At 43.8% G+C, this 16,840-nt stretch overlaps 1 protein-coding gene and 1 pseudogene across 11 annotated transcripts in view; both read left to right on the top strand.

The window, feature by feature from the left end:
• Nucleotides 1-701: 701 nt before the first annotated feature.
• The window catches only part of Immt (inner membrane mitochondrial protein), a 41,444-nt gene continuing 25,305 nt past the window's right edge, over nucleotides 702-16,840 (top strand). For 7 of the 11 annotated variants that reach the window (XM_057763922.1, XM_057763914.1, XM_057763907.1 and 4 more), the window contains exons 1-3: nucleotides 706-889; nucleotides 13,391-13,464; nucleotides 15,108-15,297. In XM_057763922.1, coding sequence (XP_057619905.1) covers nucleotides 845-889; nucleotides 13,391-13,464; nucleotides 15,108-15,297 — 309 coding nt within the window. In that variant the 5' untranslated portion in view covers nucleotides 706-844. Of the gene's footprint in view, nucleotides 890-13,390; nucleotides 13,465-15,107; nucleotides 15,298-16,840 lie in introns of all 11 variants that reach the window. The other 4 variants (XM_057763872.1, XM_057763856.1, XM_057763849.1 and 1 more) reach the window with 2 other exon arrangements.
• LOC130870954 (phosphatidylethanolamine-binding protein 1-like) lies at nucleotides 7,679-8,814 on the top strand (annotated as a pseudogene).

The following is a 16,840-nucleotide window of genomic DNA, read 5'->3' as shown; positions in this document are numbered from 1 at the left end:
ATTGTTATTATTTTGTTTTGTTTTTGAGACAGGGTTTCTCTGTAGCTTTGGTGCCTGTCCCCAAACTCACAGAGATCCGCCTCCCCCTGCTTATTGAGTGCTGGGATTAAAGGCGTGCGACACCACCGCCCGGCTAAAATTATTTTTTATGATACTACGGTAAGATAACCACATATACAATCATGTTGGAGTTTACACTGAGTATTAACAATAGTCAATGTTTAACATACTGTATGATGACTCCAGACTCAGCGTGCTTGGAATAGCCTTCCAACGCACCCCAAAGACTACGACCAAAATCATTTTTGCGAAATAAAGGTGACAGTGTGATTTAAATAAAAACCCGAACTTAGACTCTGGGTTCCTATCCGTCCTCTACTATTCAGAGAGACACAGGAAACACACATTGCTCCCAGTCCTGACGACGCGAGTTCGATCCCCGACCCAAGCCCCCTTTGACTTAATTCTAAGAGTCATAGTCGTCCGCCTCGCGGATAGTCGAACTTCACAGCTCACTCTCCCGCCAGTTCACCTAGTAACCCGAGTACTCAGGCGAGTTAGCGCCTGAGCGCAACCCGGAAGGAGAACCCGCCCTTCCGCCTCCGACTCGCCAATCACCGCGGGCTCCCCTTTTCGCAGCCGGGGTGAGGCCCACCCTCAGGGAGCCGCCTGGTCTGGCCCAGGGTAGGAGCAGGCGCGTGCGCAGTGGCGTCGGGGGCCCTTCCGGTGCGCAGGGCACAGACAGGGTGTACGGACGCGGGCGCGCTCACTAGCACGCACGCCCTCCTCTCGCGCCGCCGCGGTCGTTCCCGCGTCCACCAGCAGCGCCGTCACTTTGGCAGAGATGCTGCGGGCCTGTCAGTTATCCGGCGTGACCGTCGCGGCCCAGGTGAGCGTGGGGTCCCCCCGAGGGGGCGCGTGGTCACACTGACTGCAGACTGCCAACGGACGACGGGAGAGGCGTCCATGATGCGCAGCCCCTGGGCAGAGGCGCGCCGAGGGTGTCAGAGCGGGAAACTGAGGCAGCCCATTGGGGCGGCACTCGATTGGAATGACTATAGGCTTATTGCTGAAGAAGCGGGCTGGGGTGTGGAGCGCTCGCGGGGAGGCGGGTGTGTGCTGCCGAGGCGTGGCCTGGTATCCAATCAGTACTTCGTTGCTTCAGTCTGGGACCAATCCTGGCCGCCGGTGTCTGGGCCGCCGGTTGGGCACGTGATAGGTTTCCAATCGTGAAGGTCGGGGCGGGAGAACTACAATTCCCAGCAGGGATTGCTTCTGAGGGCTTGTTGCATCTTTAATAAGTAGGTTCCTGGACTGGAGGAGAGGCTGCGTTTTAGGGGTCAAGGTTGCATTTGGTCTGGGTGGGTTGCTTTTGTTTTCGTAGTCTAGAGCACCTTTGAGCTATTCACAGTCTACAATAAAAAGAAAGATATTTTTTCGTTTCTGGATCTTAAACTTCTAGTGCTTGAGGAAGGACAGGAGTCGTGACCTTGTGTTCATTTCTAAGATTAGTTTGGGGATCAGTGTCTCTAAGCACTTAGAACCGTGTCTGACATTCAGGTATCCTAGGCACTCTGTTTTGCTTTTATTTAAAAAAATTCATAACTATTAATATAACTTTCTACTGTTGAAAATAAAAATCTTGTTTCCATTGCTCAGGATTTCCAGAAAATTAATACTTTGACGAAAGGTTGTGAGAAACAGTGCAAAGCCGAGCAGTAATTGCATAAAATCCCTAGACCGGGCCTCTAGAAATGATAGGAGTTAAGCGGTCTTCTTTTTGATCGTGACAGAGTTTCCCAGTTTAGCCCTGGCTGCTCCAGATGGAACTCGCTCTGTAGACCAGGCTGGCCTCGAACTCAGACAAATTCACTTGCCTTTGCCTCCCGAGTGCTGGGTTAAAGACGTGCGGCACCACCGCCCTGCAAACAGTTTTGTTTTTTATGTTTCATTCTCTCCCTGTCCATCAGTTTCTTGCATAGGGAAATGAGAGCCGTGTTAGTTTTTTATTGGTATTTATCAGTTTGTAACAACACCCCCATCGATTGCCATCCCATCATGTTCAGAGTAAAGTCTAGGCTCTTCTCACACCTGGTTTTATATCCTGTCCATCACTGTCTTTTACAGGAGCACCTCCAGCAGACACATCACTGGGTGTTTTTTTGTTGTTGTTGTTGTTGTTGTTTTTTGTTTTATTTTGTTTTTGCTTTGAAGTCTTCACAGGTCTTTGCTTGACTCACCCCCTTTATGCTTTCTTAATAAATCTGCCTTCCCTTTGGAGCTGCCTTTCCTTTCTAAATTGGACGTGGGACCACTCTTCTGTACATCACTCACTTTGCACCTGAGCATTTGTATGTCAGCATTACCTGACATGTGTGTTTCCTATATGTTTCCTACATTTAAAGTGTAAGTTGCAAGTTAAGTGTGGTGTTACATGCCTGCAATCCCCTGCCGGCAGAGGGGTCCAGCTAGGTCTCTAGTTAAATCTCAGGTCAGCCTGGTCTACCTATAGGAAGATCCTGCCCCATAAAAGTTGTTAAACTTCACAACTAGCCTGTGCCTATCTTGTTCGATGCTGTATTTCCAGTAGTGACAGCTTCTACTAGATGCTCAGTAAATGTGACATGCTTGAGTGAGCTATGGTTTTTTTCTTTCTTACTCTCAACAAGTGCCCTGAATTTGAAACCCACCCTTAGGCTTTAGGGCCTCTGGTGGTGTATTAAGTTAGGGTTCTCCAGAGAAAATGTGTGTGTGTGTGTGTCTATAGAATGACTGATTTATAAGGGCTGAGTTCACATAGTTATGGGAGTTGGTAAATCGAGACTGCAGTGTGGGCTGGCAGAGCAGAGACTGGGGGAGCCAGGTGCGGTTGCAGTCTGCAGGCCAGCCATATGGAAACTTGGGAGAGCAGCTGGCACAGCTCCAGCCCAAAGGCCCTGTGCTGGGGAAGTTCTTGTTTTTTATTCTAGGAGGCCTTCAGCTGTTTGCCTGAAACTCACCCATGTTATAGAGGGCAGTCTACTTTAGTAAAAAGTTCACCACTTTAAATATTAATCTTAGTCAAATACACACGTGTGTGCGCGCGCACACACACACACACACACTCACCCATCACCTTTTTCATTCTTAGTCTCACTTCAAAATCCTTGAATTTTTACGTGTATTTTTTTTAAATATCGTTCTCTTTTTTTTAGAAATGTGTTTTTAAGTTCTTCCTCAGTGTTTTTTCCCCTAGTTCTTTTACTGTAACACAAGGTTCAGTCTTTTAGAGGTGATCATTAGATCTAGAGGACCTGAGCTTTGAGTCTGGGCTACACCTCCCCCACGCCTCATACTTGGAAGTAGTCATTTGCTCATGTCATCCTGTTTGATCTAGGCCAGAATATCGAGAATTAATGTCATAAGCTTTCTTTGCTTATACTTTAAAAGAAGAGGGGAGGGGCTGGAGAGATACTCAGTGGTTAAGAGCGACTGCCTATTCTTCCAGAGGACCTGGGTTCCATTCCCAAGATCCATGTGGCCTGCAAATGTAACCTCAAGTTCCTCTGGATCTGATGCTCTCTTGTGGCCTCGCATGCAACATGCCTCTGCACACACATGGTGTATAGAGAGACACATGCTGGCAAAGCATCCGCACACATAAATAAAAATAAAGAAATTTAAATGTCCTAATTCAGCTTGTCCTTATAAATATAATACTTTTACAGTGTTTTGTTACTTAAAAAGTTTTTATTTAAAATGCTTTTTCATACAATCTATTTTGATCAGATTCTCCCTTCTCCCCTAGTCCTTCTCTATCCAAGTTCATATTCTTTCTATCAACAAAACAAAAAGTAGGGAAAACAAAAAATAAACAGAAAAGGACAAACTTTAAAAAAGAAAAGTAGAAGCAAAAAAAAGCAAGAAAAAAGAAAGCACACACACAAAACATGTGCTTAATTTTGTGTTAGTCAACTACTCCTGGGCTTGGGGCTGCCTTAGAGTGTGGTTGATATATATACCCAGTGGCGCTCCATTGGAGATGGAATTTTTCCTTTCCCAGCAGCTATCACTTATAAATAGCTTCTCCTTTGGGGGTGAGACTTTGACTGGTTTGAACCTGTGCAGGTCTTGTGGGTGCTGTCATAGTGTCTGTGTGAACGTTCATAGATATCAGTCTTGTGTTTTGAAGAGGCTGTTTCCTTGGAGTCATCCACCACCTCTGGCTCTTAGAATCTTTCTGCTTCTGCACAGAACTCTGAGCCTTGAGAGGGGGGTTTGATGCAGATGATCTGTAGGGCTGAGTACTCCAAAGTCTCTGTGCACATTGTCCAATTGTGGACCTCTTTGTTACTTACTGTCAGTGACAAGAAGAGTCTTTGATGAGGGCTGAGTGATGCTCTGGTTTACGGGTCGAGCATTGTCCTTAGGAGTTATTGTATTCTCTGTTCCCTCAGCAGAGTAACTGTGGGTTTTCCCCTAGGCCCATAACCTGTCTGCTCTCAGGTTCTCAGCCACTGTAGAGGTGTCAGCACCTAGCCTGACTTCTGGCTTCTGAGATCACTGCACATACACAGGGCACACATATACATACACTCAGGTAAAACATCCATACATGTAAAATAAAAATAAATCTTTAGCTGCTGGTTGTGCTGGCGTACACCGGTAGGATTTGCTGAAGGAGACAGAGGCATGAGGATCATGAGTTTGAGGCCAGCCTGGGCTACACATTAATAAATAAATAAATCTTTAAAGGAAAAAAGAAAGAGTACTGTTTTGATGGTGAACCAGGCCAGTTTGTTTAACTAGGACCAAGGCTGAATTTGTCTGTTAGTGATGCAGACTGTCAACCACAGATGCTGGGAAGTCGCTCAGTCGATCTGTGCAGCCCGCTCTTCGCTCCTGTTCATACTTCAGCCTATTGATTACTCTTCCTTTTCCTATCTCTGTACCTAAGGTCACCTCAAAAATGTTGGGCCTGGTGATACAGTACAAGGATAAAAAGAATAAAAGAAAAACACACTTGTGAAAGATCAAAAGACCTAAAATACTTTACTAAAAAAGAAAATTATTTTAAAAATACGTTAAAAAAAAAAAGTGAAGCCTGTTGAGGCCAGAGGCTTCTAAACCATTTCTGTAAACACATCTTACACAATGTAGTGCCCTTGAGTGAGAAATAATGTAAAAGGTATTCATACATGTGCAGGGAATACTAAAGGATCAGATTTTAGTTTTGGTTATACTAAATAGTACCTAGCATTTCCATAATTCCCATAACCAAAAAGTACCTCTTTCTGTCTAAGATACAGAATATTTTTCCCAAAGTAGTTTGTTTTTGTGGGATGATACTCTTTTTTGTTGTTTGTTTGTTTTGTTTTGAGACGGTTTCTCTGTGTAGTCCTGACTGTCCTAAAACTTGCTCTGTAGACCAGGCTGGCGTCAAACTCGAGAGTTCTGCCTGCCTCTGCCTCCTGAGTGCTGGGATTGAAGGTGTGGATCACCTTTACTGCCCAGCGTAAAGAATTCCATTTGTCTGTCTGTCTGTCTGTCTGTCTATTTATTTATTTTTAAGGACAGGCTTTCACCTGGTAGTTCTGTCCAGGCTGGTATTTGCTTTGTAATCTAGGCTGGCTTTGAACTTGTGATTGTCTTCTTTCTAGGATAATAGGAGTATACCTGATGACATGATTGTCATCTCCCCCCTTTCTACCTCCTCAATTATTTATTTATTTATTTATTTATTTATTCATTCATTCATTCATTCATTCATTCATTCATTCATTTTGTTCTTCAAGTCAGGGTTTCTTTAGATAACCTTGACTGTTCTAGAACTAGCTCTGTAGACCAGGCTGGCCTTGAACTCACAAAGATCTGCTTGCCTCTGCCTCCCAAGTGCTAAAATTAAAGGCATGCACTACCAGTGTCCCCTGCCTCTACCTCTGAAGTGCTGGGATTATAGTTGTGTACCACCACTCCTGGCTCTTATAAGGTATTTTAGTTGTAGGAAAATTTAAGTTGTTGCATGTAAATTTGTATTTCAAATGTACAAGTGGTCATTGGTAGTGTTAAGTTCATCAGCCAGCAAACTTTATTGTGGAATCTAGAACCCTGGCATAGGATTCACAGGGGACTTTTCTGTAGTGCCTGTCTGCTTTCGGGCTGTTCCACTGTATGCTGGTTTCTTTATGTATTCTCGTGGTTGGTTGGTAAAGCTGAGGAATTATATATTTTTCCTGACTTTTGTTTGTTGAAGCATGTTTTTGTAGGTAGAAGCATTGGTGCTAACTTTATGACACTGATTGCAGGGTTATGTGTCAAGACAAATTCTTTCTACATCATAGGCCATTAATAAAATGAATCCTAAAATTTAGAAGTAGTCAATATTTTGTGTGCCAAAATAGAAGGTTTGGGTTTTATAAAATAAAGACACTGTTTGGGAGAGCAAATTAGAGGCAACCATTATACTTGACAGCGATTTAGGCAGGTTTGATGCCAAATACATAAGCAACAAAAAGTATCTCCGAAGCTAGGTGTTGTGGTGCATACCTATAGGCCCTAGCGCCAGGGAGGCAGAGGCAGGAAGATCCAGAGTTCAAGATTGAGCTGGGAAAATAACTCAGCTGGTAAAGTGCTTGTACACCAGCATGAGGATCTGAGTTCAAGTTCCCAGCACACACATGAGGAGGAATGCAACCCCATAGCTGAGGAAGAGGAGGGAGATTTCTTGAGCTCACTGACAGCCAGTCTAGCTCCAGATTCGATGAGAGGCTCTGTCTCAAAAATTAAAGTGGGTAACTATTGAGAAATACATCTGACCATTCCCTCTGGTCTCATGTATCTGAGCAACACACATGTATACATATATGAACATGTGTTTGTATGTGTATACATACAAATCCCAAACAACAACAGTATACTGGTTGACACACACCTATATATATTTGGGGAGAGTAATTGAGTAATTGCCTCTCAGATTGTCTTCTGAAGCATTTTCTTGATTAATGATTGATGTGGGAGGGCCCAGTACATTGTGGGCAGTTCTACCCTTGGGCAGGTAATCCTAGGTGATAGAAGAAAGCAAGTTGAGTAAACCATGGGGAGCCAAGCAATAAGTAGCATTCTTTATGATTCTTGCCTCTGCTGCTGCTTGAGTTCGTGTCCTCAGTGATTGACTATGACTGTGATGGGTATGTGAAAGCCAAATAAAACCTTTCTTTTCTAAATTGCTTTTGGTCATGGCAATTTTTTGTTTTTTCCTTCAAGAAAGGGTTTCTCTGTGTAACAGCCCTGACTGTCCTGGAATTTGCTCTGTAGACTAGACTGGCCTCAAACTCAGAGATCCATCTGCCTCTGCCTCTGCTTCCTCGGTGCTGGGATTAAAGGCATGTGCCACCAATACCCGGCTGGCCGTGGTGTTTCATCACAGCAATAGAAAGCAAATGAGAACAAACAAAAGTCTGGGTCATCCTAGGCTACATGGGCAGTTTGAGACCAACCTGGTATATAGGAGACCCTGTTTCAAGAAAAAAAGAAAAACAAGAGGCCGGGTGGTGGTGGTGCATACCTTTAATCCCAGCCCAGCACTCGTGAGGCAGAGGCAGGCTGATCTCTGTGAGTTTTAGGCCAAGCTAGTCTACAGAGCGAATTCCAGGACAGGCTCCAAAGAAACTTTGTCTAAAAAAAAACAAGAGAGGTCGCCATGCCCGCCGACATCAGCCAGTGGTCCGGGCTGCTGAGCCTGCAGGAGGTGGACGAGCGCCCTCAGCACGCACTGCGGGTCGCCTACGCCGGGGTGGAGGTGGACGAGCTGGGCAAAGTGCTGACGCCCACCCAGGTTCAGAATAGGCCCAGCAGCATTTCGTGGGATGGCCCTGACCCAGGGAAACTCTACACCCTGGTCCTCACCGACCCGGATGCTCCCAGCAGGAAGGACCCCAAATTCAGGGAGTGGCACCATTTTCTGGTGGTCAACATGAAGGGCAGTGACATCAGCAGCGGCAAGGTCCTCTCTGATTACGTGGGCTCTGGGCCTCCCAGTGGCACAGGCCTCCACCGCTACGTCTGGCTGGTGTACGAACAGGACAAGCCACTGAACTGTGACTAACCCATCCTCAGCAACAGGTCAGGAGATCATCGCGGCAAGTTCAAGGTGGCGGCCTTCCGCAAGAAGTATCACCTGGGAGCCCCGGTGGCGGGCACATGTTACCAGGCAGAGTGGGACTACTACGTGCCCAAGCTGTATGAGCAGCTCTCTGGGAAATAGAGGCGCCGTGGAGGCCAGCGGTCCTGGGGACCCCCACAGTATTGTCGAGTTGTACAAAGCATGCTGTTTCTCCTCCTTCCTTCCTACCCCCTCGCAGGGAGTCCTGAGCTGTGCTAGAATAGAGGTGTAGGGTGACTTCCCACTGCCTATCCTTAGGATTCTAATAATCGTATCCAGGTTTATGTTTGCTCGAATTTAGTCTCCATCTAGGGGGTGTTTGGTGTTCTGATGGAGTCCTTGTATTGTTAATTTAAGATTTGCAACTCTGAAAAGTAAAGACACTCTGCCCCATGTGAGGGTGAGGGCTAGTGTTGTCTGTACGTGGTTTGACAAGGACTCGCCCAGAACCAGGCATGGTGGCATCTTCTGAGATGTGTTTTTAAAGTTCTGTCCCCAACTGGGACAACACAAGGCTTCCATTTCAGCTGGGGCAGGCGGCTGCACAGGTATTAGTGTCCTGTAGCTCTAAAGAACAGGGCTACTGTGCTGAGGCGAGGCCCCAGAGAGAGGGCTAAGTCTTGCTTCTCAGCATGAGTAAAAGTTCCTGGAGTTGCTTGGTGTGTTAATCTTGTCTGTACATCATCAAATAAAACTAAAGGCATTGAATTCAAAAAAAAAAAAAAAAAAAAAAGAGAAAGAGAAGGATTTTCCATCAAATCAAATTTTAAAAAAATTGTATCAAAGCTGCAATGGTTTAAATGAGAATGCTCCCCCCTCCGGGCATATTTGAATGCTTGGTCCTCGTTTAGTGGTACTGTTTGAGAAGGACTAGGAAGTGTAGCTTTCTTGGAGAAGGTGCACCATACCTGCCTGTTTACTGCCATGCTCCGCACCATGGTGGTCATGGACTTATCTCTGGACCTGTAAACCCTAAATAAACTTTCTTATTTAGTTAGTTGTCTTAATCATGGTATCTCATTATAGCAATAGAAAAAGCACTGAGATTAGGATACTCAAGAGTGAAAGAATGAGGGGCTATTTCAAATATGTGGTAAGGTTCTGGTGTTTAGAAAATGCGAAGAACTCCTACAGCTTAACAAGAAGCTAACTCAGAAACTATGTGGTGGCACAGAACTTTATTCCCAGAACTTGGGAGGCAGAGGCAGACTGATCTCTAGAATTCAAGCCAGCCTGGTCTATAGAGTCAATTCCAGGACTGCCAGGGAGGGGTACACAGAGAAACCCTGTCTCAGAAACAAACAAAGCAACAACAACAAAAAACTGCAAAGCCAGTATATGAAACGATGGAAAGTTGCTCAGCATCATTGATCTTGAGAACTTCACATCAAAGCTAAATGAGGTACCCATTCCTATGATTTTAACAGGTTTGAGTACAATAACGAAATGTTGGTGAGAACATGAATTGGAACCCTCAAACATTGCTGATGGAAATATAAATGTGTAGCTACTTTGGAAAACAATTTGGAAAGCCTGGAACAGAAGGCAGTATATTGTATGTTTTTTTTTTTCCTAGGGATTATCCAGAGTAGACATACATAGAAACAAAAAGCAGGTAGTAGCTGCCAAGGGCTAGGGAAGAGGGGAGAGTGGCAGGAGGGGTCTGTGTGCCAGCTTATTAGAGCCTAGGCTTCCCTTTGGGTTGGTGAAAGCCTTCTGTGATTTCTAGAACTTCGTAGTGTTGATGGTTATTATTCAGCCTTATTAATATACCGAATACCACTCAATGGTTCAAATGATGAATGCTTAGTGAGCTTTACCAGACACAGAAATAAAACCTGCCAGCGAGTATTTGCAGGTGGTCAGAGAGGCAGAGTTAGACAGACACTTCAAACTTAGGGAGTCAAAGACAGAATAATGTGAGCTGTAAAACACATGGCGATTGCAACTGATTTAAACCTATCAAATATGCTTAGATCCATGAATTTAAAACAATACTGTTTTGGAGCAGGTAAAGTACCTGCTGCCAAGCTTGATGACCTGAGTTCAGTCCAAGGGAACCACATGGAAGGACAGACCAACTCTAGTAAGTTGTCCTCTGACCTATATACATGTGCTGAGCCTGTGCACATGCATGCACATACAAATAAATAAATGTAATGAAAAATGTATTGGAGGCTTAGTTAAGAGCACCTGTTGTGCTTTGGGTTCAATTCCCAGCACCCACATGGTGGCTCACGACTATCCCTAACTCCAGTTGCAGGGGACCTGATGCCCTCTTCTGCTCTGTATGGGTAGCAAGCATGCACATGGTACATATACATACATGCTGATAAAACACATGTAAAATAAATTGAATAATTCTAATAATTTTTTTAAAAAAATAGAAAAATATATTTTAAAAATATGGTCTACTTAACTAGCTATGGAACAAGTTCCTTGAGTTGAGGAAACGACAGCATTGCTCACTGCTTCTGTTCTAGTCTTTCTCTGGGATCAGCTAAGCAGCTGTTGCATGTTAGCCCTAAAATAGTGCCTGAGACTCGTATTCTGTACTCTCATGCTTGGTTGCTGATGCTGGCTCAACTCAGCCTTGGAACTCCCGCTTGTGCCATCCCTGTGTATCGGGATTTCCTCACAGCTTAGCAGCGGGTTCTGAGCAGAGTCAGACAGAACCCATATCCATTTATGCTGTAATCTGAGAAGGCACACAGCATCACTTTCACTGCCCTCCGTTAGTAAATTATTCACCAAGCCTGCCTTTCCCCACCCCATAGTCTCTTCTCTAACCCCTGGCAGCCACTATTGTTTACTGTTTCTATGAGTTTTGTCTATTCTAGGTAATACTCGTAAAAGAAATCATGCAGTATCAGGGAAGGACGCACAGAATCCATGTCTGATGGGGAGCAGTACATTTCTGGAGGAGCATTTCACATATATGCAGTTACTGTCAGTGTTACAAAATGAGCTCAGCCCTATTTCGTGAGGTTGGAAGCTAGAACAACTGATACCCCCCATGTAGGTCATTATAATGTATTCAGCCCTATATTTGTGGGGGTGAGAGCCAGAACAACAACTATCCCCCTCCCCCCCCCCCCCCCCCCGTGTATGGTCAGTATTGTATAATGTACTCAGTCCTGTTTTGTGGGGTGGGAACTAGAACAGCTGATAACTGATATCCCTCCTGTACAGTCAGTATTGTGTAGTACACTCAGCCCTACTTTTTGTGAGGAGAGGGCCTGAGCAACTGATATTCTCTTCCCATTGCAACCCTCTCTAAGACCCACCATAGTGTCAGCACCAGGACCAGGATCTTATTATTTTAACCAGATCTTATAACGGGATAAGACATCTTTGATGTGGTCTTAATGTTCTTACCCTCCTCCAGTTTTGTTCTATTCTATATCAACATCTACTGGGATGACTGGCAAAGGCTAGTCTCTGTGGATAGTTTCTTTCAAAAAAGCAGACAGCAAGAGGTGCCCAGCAGTCATAGTCAGTTCCATAACAGATGCAGAACCTAGCTGGGTATGAAGGCTGATTCCCTGATTGGGGGTCATTCCTGATGCGTGGGATTTTTTTCTGTGTAGTTTTCAGTTCTTCCCTTTGGGTTCTTGTTTTTACACCTTCTGTTGTTCCTTTTCCAGAACATGCAGGCTGTTTGCACCTCAGACATAGTTATGGCTCACTCATTTTCTCTGGTAGTATCCAGTATCCTTTTCACTTTTTTTTTTCCCTTGTTTAAATCCAGTCCGGATTCACCATGTATTAGTAGTTAGGCTTTGGTGTTGCTGTGACCAGATATTCAAAGTAAACAGGGAGTGAAGATTTATTTGGTTCACTGTTTCAGAGAGCTCAATCCACATAGTCTATGGTTCTTGCGCCCACAGTGAAATGGAATGTCTTGGGAATGGGTACAAATAAGTGACAGGGACTCTTATCTTGTGCACCAGAAGCAAAGAGGATTCCACTGAAGGACTTTGATATGGCACAGCTCAGGGGCGTGCCCCTGGTGACCTTTTTCCTCCAGTTTAGAAAGCTTACAGAAAATTCCAGTGGCATTCAAGAAATAAGTAACATATGTGACTCTTAAAAATGCCAATGAGTCTGAGATTCTCTTATCAAACTATTAACGGTTGCCTTTGTGTGTTCCTAGCACTTGGGAGTTGGAGGCAGGGGGATCAAGAGATCAAGGTCAGTCTGGGCTGTGTGATACCCTGTCTCACAAAACAGTGACAACAAAACCAGCTAGGGCCTGCCAGATGGTCCTAGTAAAGATGCTTGTTGTACAAGCCTGGCGAGCTGAGTTTGAGCCCGTTAACCCACATAAAGGTGGGAGGAGAGACTGATTCTGTTCAGTTTACTCTTGATCGCCACACCGTGTTATTGGACCCTTGCCCTCCATTAAAAAAAAAAGAAAGAATGGGCCTGAGAGATAGCTCAGTGAGTAAAGGCACTTACAGCCAAGTCTGATAGTCTGAGTTTGATTCCAGATCTCACGTAGTAGAAGTAGAGAAATGGTTCCCATAAGTTATCCACTGACCCTTACTCATGGGGTGTGGCATGTGTGCACACAGAGACACTAAATGAATAAGTGAATGTAATTTAAACATGAAAAAACTCTTAGAAATTAGACAACAAAGAAATACTTAAGAATAATTTTTCTGAATTACTGTTTTAAGGTTAGGGATTTATTTTATTTTTGTTTTTGAGACAAGGTCTCACTGTGTATTCCAGACTGGCTGGCCTTAGACTTGTAGCCATCTTCCTGCTTTAGCCTTTTGTTGGGGGGGAGGCAGGGGAGATTTGAGATACTTTATAGACCAGGCTGGTCTCAAACTAAACTCACAGAGATCTGCCTGTCTCTGCCTCCTGTCTGCTGGATTAAAGGCGTGCGCCACCATGCCCAGCTATGCTTCAGCCTTTTAAGTGCTGGTGCAGAACTGGTTTAAACATCTAGAAAAGTGTTTTGTGGTAGATTGATTTCTGAAAGTAAGGTGATTTTTGTTTGATTACATTTGTTTGTGAGCCTAGCCTTTGAATACATTGGTAATAAAATATTTTTTCTGAATTGTCAATTCTGAAAGCTTCTGAGATTTATATAATTGTTTTGTATTTTGAGGTTGTGGGGCTTTGAACTGGTCTGTAGTTTGTGATCCTTTCTAACCTGCAGAGTGCTGGAATTAAAAGTGTGAGCCACCGTGTTTCCAAATTCCTTAATGTATTGATGTATGTCTTCTCCTCCTTTAGAGCTGTCTGTGTGGGAAGTCTGTCCTCCGCCCACTACGACCATGCCGTAGATACTCCACTTCAAGCAGCTCTGGGTATGTGGCTTGTCTGCCTGGCACCAGGCTCTTACTGCATGCTAATAACAGATGCGTGCGTGCATGTTACTTTGAATTTGGACGTGGCTGCATAAACTTAACTTTTATTAAGGAAATAGTATTCTGATCACATCCATGGTTTCAATTACATATGTTCATCATTGGAAGGCTGAGTGCAGTGTAGTAAGACTTTTTTTTGAGACAGGGTCTCTATATGATCCTAGCTTCCTGGAACTCACTATGTAGACCAGCCTGGTCTCAAACTCATGAGAGATCTGCCTACCTCTACCTCCTGAGTGTTGGGCATCAAGAACATATTTTGAGCAGGACTACATTCACATAACCATTTTATTGTAATACATTGTTAAAATTGTTCTATTTAATTATTGTTATAGTTCTCTTACTGTGTTTAACTGATAAGTTAAACTTTGTCATTGGCCGGGCGGTGGTGGCGCACGCCTTTAATCCCACACTTGGGAGGCAGAGGCAGGTGAATCTCTGTGAGTTCGAGACCAGCCTGGTCTACAGAGCTAGTTCCAGGACAGGCTCCAAAGCCACAGAGAAACCCTGTCTCGAAAAAAAAAAGAAAAAATGCAGTGTTTGATTCTGTCTCTGACTTCAGGCATCATCTGGGGTTTTTGAAACAAATGCCCACAGGTAAGGGGGAACTACTATACTATGCTGCAGCTTTGCTCTGAGGTCTGAGGAGGCCTGTCTGATACATTACTTTGGGTAAGGCTTTGCTAATGATACTTCTTGTGCTCCTTTGGTAACTGGGTGGTACGGAGCTTCTGTTTTATAGGCATGCATTTAGGTCGTAAGTTTAAAAAGTTCTTGTTAGTTCTGGTGACAATTTTTTGTCTTCCTTTCCCAATTTGAGACATGCTGAAAAAGATTTGGCCTACTTCTCTAGCTCAGTAATTTTCAAATTTAAATTTAATTTAATTAGAAGTCCTGCTCTGTAGCCCGGTCTGGCTTTGGTCTCAGGTCAGTCCTCCTGCCCCGGCCTATAGAGTGTTAGAATTAGCTTTTTTTTTTTTTATTTTTTAATTTTACATATCACTCCCAGTTCTCCTTCCCTCCCTTCATCCTGTCCTTCCACCTTTTCCCCCGCCCCACCTTCTTTCTCAGAGGGTATGGCCTCCCATGGGGAGTCAAGAAGTCTGTCCTATCCATCACACTGAGGCCTGACCAATGTGCTGCCCCTGTGTTTAGGCTGAGCAAGGTATCTCTCTTTAGAAGAGAAACTTTTTCTCCCTAAAAAGAATTTTCTTTATTGTACTTTATTGTACAGAAAAGCTTGGAGAAGAGGAGCTTTGAAAGTTCGTGATTTGAGGTACTTCAGACAGTCTCATAATTGTGACCATCAGGTTTCAGGGTTCAATAAGAGGCTGTTTCGCTTTCTCTGTTCTAGTTCTTACCTTAAAGTTTTTGTCACCCGTGTATAAATATTGTTATTTTATATTGCAGACAAGTTAAAAATGATCAAGAAAAGGTGGTTTGCAGCTATGTTGTTACAGTTGACTGCTCTGGTCCAAGTTAGTGGTAGGGACATGGAAGTGAAGAGGTCTATAAGACTCAGTAGAAAAGTAGATAAATGGAAAACAAGAAAGTATGATATTTTTCCTATTTCTCTCTTTTAGGTTGACTGCTGGTAAAATTGCTGGAGCTGGCCTTTTGTTCGTTGGTGGAGGGGTTGGTGGCACTATCATGTATGCCAAATGGGATTCCCATTTCCGGGAAAGTGTAGAGAAAACCATACCTTACTCAGACAAGCTCTTTGAGATGGTTCTTGGCTCTGCACCTTATACTGTCCCCTTGCCAAAGAAGCCGGTAAGAATTTAAACAGTGTTTCAGTTTATGCTGTGGAGTACTTTCAACTCAACTGCTTATTTTTTGAGACAGAGTTTTACATAACTCAGACTCTCCTTATCGTCTGGGTTCACCTCCTAGGTTCTGGGGTTACAGGAATGTGCCATTATACCTGGCTATGGAATATTTTTTAAAAGCAAGCTGTTTTCATCTGGACAACAGTATTTGTGTATAACTCACTTGCATCTTGCTGAATGTATGTTTGTTAGTTCTCTTCAACTTGACTAATAGTAATCTATACAAGTATGATTTTAGCCTGTGGGAATTCCATAAATGCTCTTAAATACCACATTTAAAAATAACATTGCACGTGGGTAAATCAGAGAGGTGTGTAGGACAGAGGTACTGGCTGGCCTGTGGCGTGAGGCACAGTTGTGGCTGTGCACCTGACTTAGTGCCCTAAGCACATAATGTAGAGTGGTCAGTATACACCTTATTGTTGTAGCTAGTTACAGCTCGCTTTAGAAAGAAAGTAAAAGGCACACATTTACTGTCTGCTCTTTGGTTGACAGTGACAGGAATGCTCTTCAGTGTCCTGGAGCATTGCACATGTTCTTCAGTTTCACTTCCTATACACGCCACTAGCTTAAAACTTTAAGAAATAATTTATTTTAAATTTTATCCATTATTGCTATTATTATGTACTTACGTGTGTGTGTGTGTGTGTGTGTATGTGTGTGTGTTCGTGTTCCAACATCAGTGTGGAGATGAGAGTATATTTTTGGGGGTGTGTTCTTCCATGGTGGGATTCAGGGATCAGGCTCAGGTTGTCAGGCCTGTACAAATATTTTTACCCGCTGAGCCATCTTGCCAGCTGTAGCTTAAAATTTTTAAGTTCATCTTTAAAAGAAGTACATTGCATCTCCTGGAATTAGAGCTACAAGTGGCTATGAATCACCATGTGGGTGCTAGGAACTGAACCTGGGTCCTCTGGAAAAACCTCCAGTGTTCTTAACCACTGAGTCATCTATCCAGCCCCCTTTTAAAAACTTAAGTGTATGGGTGTTTTGGCCAATATGTATGTTTGCATATTACATGTATGCCTGTGTCCATGGAGAGCAGCAGAGGATGTCAGGTTCTCTGGAACTGGAGTTGTATCAGTTGGGAGTCGCCATGTGGGAACTGGGAATCAAACCCTGGTCCTCTGGAAGAGCAGCCAGTGTCCTTAACTGCCAAGGCATTGCTCCATCTACTAATCTTAAGTATTTCTTAATTCAAACACAGCATCTTGTTTACACACAGATAGAAGAGATGTACAAAAGAACATGGGTTTTTTGGTTTGTTTGCATTAGGTATTTCTTTCTTTATGCTATGAGACTGGACGTGGCTGATCAGATAGTTAAGTCCAGTATCTAGAATGGCCTAGAGACCAATTCTATTGATTAAAAAGTGTTGCCTGGTTTCTTCATCATAACCAACCACATTGTTCCTGGCTGGCCTTCCAATTCGTTATTTCTTAGACCTTTAAAAGGTTTAAAGTGACTAAAACAGACAGTAAAGCCCC

Source organism: Chionomys nivalis, chromosome 1, assembly GCF_950005125.1.
Source record: "Chionomys nivalis chromosome 1, mChiNiv1.1, whole genome shotgun sequence".
In the NCBI taxonomy this organism is placed as follows: domain Eukaryota; kingdom Metazoa; phylum Chordata; class Mammalia; order Rodentia; family Cricetidae; genus Chionomys; species Chionomys nivalis.
Note: the sequence above shows the minus strand (reverse complement) of the source record. Positions and strands in the feature narration are given on the sequence as shown.